Raw genomic sequence first — 5000 nt, 5'->3', positions numbered from 1 at the left:
TTAACCCCAAAAAAGCTTTAGGCCACTTCAAAACGGGGTGGAAGAATCAACGTGCATCGATGCACTATGAGTTTATGAGTTTCATGGATGTACAAACCAGGTTTCTATAATGGATTTATTTGTTGTAGAAAACACATCATTAACAAATGTTTGGGCTACTTTTCCTGAGTCAGATTTGGAATGGATTTGGGTTTTTTTGGACCCGTTGCCATTGGCCTATAGCAGTGTCTCGACTGATTAGACTAAGGTAAATGGACTGCACTTATATAGCACCTTTTCTGCTGCTCCAAAGCGCTTTACAATTCAATTCAATTCAATTCAATTCAATTCAACTTTATTCGCCATGTGCAGTGCACTAGGAACATGATTTGGTATTCTACCATACTAAACAAGCTAAAGTACATACAACAACAAGACGACAACACAATAATACTCAAGACAAAATATACAGTACCAATATGAGTGGATATTCATCAGAGTGGATATTCATCTTCTCCACGAACCCTCTCCACTGGAGTTCCCCAGGGTTCCGTCCTAGGGCCCCTACTCTTCTCCCTCTACACCAAGTCTCTTGGCTCGGTAATCTCTTCACATGGGCTCTCCTACCACAGCTACGCAGACGACACTCAACTCTTCCTGTCCTTCCCCCCGTCTGATGTACACGTGGCAACCCGTATCTCAGCATGTCTCGCTGACATTTCAACTTGGATGGCTGACCACCATCTCAAGCTCAATCTTAACAAGACTGAGCTCCTCTTCATCCCCGGGAAAGCCTGCCCTCTCCAAGACTTCTCCATCACAGTGGAGAACTCTACTGTAACCCCCTCCCTGACAGCCAAGAACCTTGGAGTGATCCTGGATAACCGACTATCCTGTGCGGAGAACATTGCAGCAACGGCTCGCTCCTGCAGATTCCTCCTCTACAACATCAGAAGGATACGACCATTCCTTACCAGAGAGGCAGCGCAACTCTTGATCCAGGCACTGGTCATCTCCCGCCTGGATTACTGCAATGCACTCCTGGCTGGGCTCCCCGCTTCAGCCATTAGACCTCTGCAGCTCATCCAGAATGCTGCTGCCCGGCTGGTATTCAACCTCCCCAAATACTCGCATGTCACCCCTCTCCTTCGCACCCTGCACTGGCTCCCGATAGCAGCTCGCATCAGATTCAAGACCCTGGTGCTTGCATACCAGGCAGCTAAAGGGACAGCCCCTGCCTACCTGAAGGAAATGGTAACCCCCCAAACCCCTGCCCGCTCACTCCGCTCCTCCACCTCGGCTGGCCGACTGGCCCCACCTCCTCTACACAGCAGTCGGGCTGCCCGATCACGTCTCTTCACAACACTGGCTCCCCGCTGGTGGAATGAGCTCCCCACAGCTGTCAGAACGGCAGAGTCACTACCCATCTTCCGTCGTAGACTGAAGACCCATCTCTTCAGGTTACATCTTAACTGCTCCTCCTGAGACATCTTCCGACCCTCACCACTACGTCTCCTAAAGACACCCGCTTTCCCCTCTACTGTGTCCCTAGAACTTCTATTGCCCCCATTGTACTGTTTCTCAGTTTCTCCAGTAATAAAAAATAAATAAAAATAAAAATAATTTTTAGTAGAAGGCGATAATAGGGAGAAGGTTTTTCCTCCTATCAGTGGCCCCGGGCCCGAGCTAGAGTACTCTTCCTGCAACGAATGGTGGACTGCTGATTCACATGCTTAGTATTCAAATGTATTGATTGTAAGTCGCTTTGGAATAAGGCGTCTGCTAAATGCCAAAAATGTAAATGTAAATGTAAAATGTAAATATTATTAATAAATACTGTACAACTAAGTGCAAGAACATGTAAAGTGCAAGGTGCAATGATCAGCAGTTATTGAGAAGGGCTATGGCTTTGGGGAAGAAACTGTTCAAGTGGCGTGATGTTTTATTTTCAACGTCCTCTCATTCACCCATTCACACACACATTCACACACCAATGGCGGCAAGCTGCCATGCAAGGCTAAGGAGGATTGACTGGACCTATGTAGCACTCTGGGATGTCCCCTCCCCTCTCTGCGTGCACACACACACACACGCACGCACACACGCGCGCACACACACACGCACGCACGCGCGCGCACACACACACACACACACACACACACACACACACACACACACACACACACACACACACACACACACACACACACACACACACACACACACACACACACACACACACACACACACACACACGGTTCAGTGCTGAGTGATAAGACAGAGTAGTGGGAGGCTGTAACTTGTGATTCCTGGGAAAGTTGGAGTTCTTTCCCAGGATAAACGCCAGAGCAGGACAACTCCAGAAACCCATTGGTCTCTCTCTCTCACACAGACACACTCACATGCTCTCTTTCTGACACACACACAATCACACACACACACGCACACGCACACACACATTCTCTCCCCCTCTCATCGCTTCAGTAGAAAACAACATAGATTGAATTGAATCCACTCAAAACAAGAATGAATATTTATTGAATGTGAAATTGGCTCTTCTAAACCCAATTATGCTTCTGTAATGAAATAGGCTCTTGACAAACGGCATGTCCCCCGAGAGTCAGGAACAGGCTTTATGAACCTCCAGGACGGGGGTTGTAGAACAACGGGGGTCACCATCATGTGTTATGAAGACATTATAAGGCATCATGCGGGCCTACTAGGGATGGGAATCGAGAACCGGTTCTAGTTGAGAACCGGTAACAAACTGTTCGATCCATCGGAGTCGTACGCCTCCGAGGTTATCGGTTCCTGTTATCGATGCCAGCATGTTATTCTGTCAGTTGAGCGTTGCAAAGAACTCACGGGTCATGACGTCAAACTCTGCGTCTGACGGCATTCTCACACTGCGGTGCTGTATCACAACAAGGACACAGTCATTCAAGCGCTCAAGCTACGCCACAACACCAGGTATCCGTTAGCAAACTTTGTTTGAGAAAGCTGATAAAGTATCGATTTAAAAGGTGTCAAACAAAGTCAAACCAAACGCAACATGGTGGATTCTAAATGGTAGACTAAATGGTAACCTGCACGTCACTGCCACTGAATAATAACGCGTCCATTGATACTTTGCGCTCCGTGCCAGATAGTGCTACCAATGTGTTTCTTTGTCCCAAGTGAGGTTCAAGAATCGTGTTATGAATGTTATTCATATCTTGCAGTAAGTTCTGTAGTATCTCACTTGACGTTGTATGTAAATGTTCCATTGGTTTATTATATGGTAATTTGGTAATTATATGATGATGTTACTCTTCCAATTAATGATTAATGAAAGGGGTAGGGGTGGTCTAGTGGATAGTGAGTTGGACTGGTGATCGGAAGGTTGTGAGTTCAAATCCCGCCTGAAGCCACACCACTACTAGTGTGCCCTTGGGTAAGGCACTTAGCCCTCAGTTACTCCAGGGGGAATGTCCCTGTAATTCGTAATTGTAAGTCGCTTTGGATAAAAGCGTCTGCTAAATGGCAACATTATTATTATTAATTAATTGAAACAACTGAAAATATATTTTAATAAGTAAAATGCATAGTTTAATATTATCAGTATGTATAGCATAATGATACTGCTGGCTGCTCTGTAGCCTCTTTTCAAAATAGGACAGACATGAGTCTTCACATGATCTTGTTTTAGCCACACCTTCTAAATTCTAAAGAAGAATTGTTTATTTTATGTGCCAGTTAAATGTTATATTTGGTTCAAGCTTATTCCCTTTTGAAAAGGAGTATTGTAATTTACTCAAATGTTACTAGGCATACTGCCCCTCTAAATACTCTAAAAAAGAATTGTTTAATAAAGAATCAGATCGATAAGCAGAATCGATAGTCTTATCAATTCCCATCCCTAGTGCCTACAACGAGTTCTAATGGAATGTGTGTGGATGTGTGTTCTTGTAATTAGCGTGAGAGAGGAGGTACTGAATCAAAACCCAGACTACTGTAAATGGGACCAAATGAACAATAAAAATAGGACACCACAAAAACACAAACACCACAATAACAAACACCACAAGACCAAAGACCACAGTGAGAAATCACACCTTCTAGACACATACCTTGTAACTCAGAGTCTCCAGGAATGTGTTGCTGTAAAAAAGAAAGACATACATACATAAATAAAAGAAGAAAAGAAGAAGAAAGAAGATGAGATTCCCTTTTATGCTCAGTGAATAATGCATCAAATGTCCAACATGAGAAAGTGACCTTCCGTCATTCACATCTAGACTTTTGAGCCATTGCGGTTTCCTCTCTTTTCGTATATAAAAGCCTTGATACAACAAACTGACCGCATGAATGATAACACAGACGATACTTGACAATACACAAACAAGGCTCTTCTATGAACCATCTCAGAACCCGTCTCTCCCAGAGAAACCCAAGGTTTAGTAAGGTCTTTCACTAAAGGCCTGGGAACTGGGCTGCTTGTTTGTGATGTTAAAGAGTGAGAGAATGTTCTAGCGCGTAGCTTTAAGCTAACTAATAATCAACATAGGCATGGAAAGAGGGTGAGAGGCCAAGAGTACTCGGGCCACACAGAGAAAACTAACTAATGTTTAACTTGGCCACTTGAGTGTGTCGGCAAGGGTTCAAATAGTCATTTAGAATAATTATGATATTATATCCCATGGTATAGTCTTATCACCCAGGTCTGACGCTCGTGGACAGTTTCCTAGCTACCGCTGAAGCACCTGGGAATAGCTCGGTGTGTTTACACTTGTAAAACTCTCATAAGAAGCTTCTGGAACATGTCCTGAGGGGTGAGGGTAGTCAGGACCGGGGAGTAGCCGAGGATGTTGACACACCTCAGAGGATTGGCTCCACCTGAGTGAAGTACCCTCTAGCAGTGTCAATATCCAGGATGTGTCCGTAGTAGTGGAGGAGGGAGGAGGGAGGAGGGGAGAGGGGAGAGGGAGGAGGGAGGAGGGGAGGAGGGAGAGGGGAGAGGGAGGAGGGGAGAGGGAGGAGGG

General features: G+C 45.2%; 1 protein-coding gene across 1 annotated transcript in view; it reads right to left on the bottom strand.

Annotated features, from left to right (window-relative positions):
* gstcd (glutathione S-transferase, C-terminal domain containing) overlaps positions 1-5000 on the bottom strand; it is an 82513-nt gene that overhangs the window by 4526 nt on the left and 72987 nt on the right. The window contains exon 10 of the mRNA XM_080533256.1: positions 4089-4119. Coding sequence (XP_080389382.1) covers positions 4089-4119 — 31 coding nt within the window. The remainder of the gene's footprint in view (positions 1-4088; positions 4120-5000) is intronic.

The sequence above is a fragment of the Nansenia antarctica genome, assembly GCF_963989245.1.
Source record: "Nansenia antarctica genome assembly, chromosome: 6".
In the NCBI taxonomy this organism is placed as follows: domain Eukaryota; kingdom Metazoa; phylum Chordata; class Actinopteri; order Argentiniformes; family Microstomatidae; genus Nansenia; species Nansenia antarctica.
The sequence above is the reverse complement of the archived record's forward strand: the minus strand, read 5'-3'. Positions and strand labels throughout refer to the sequence as shown.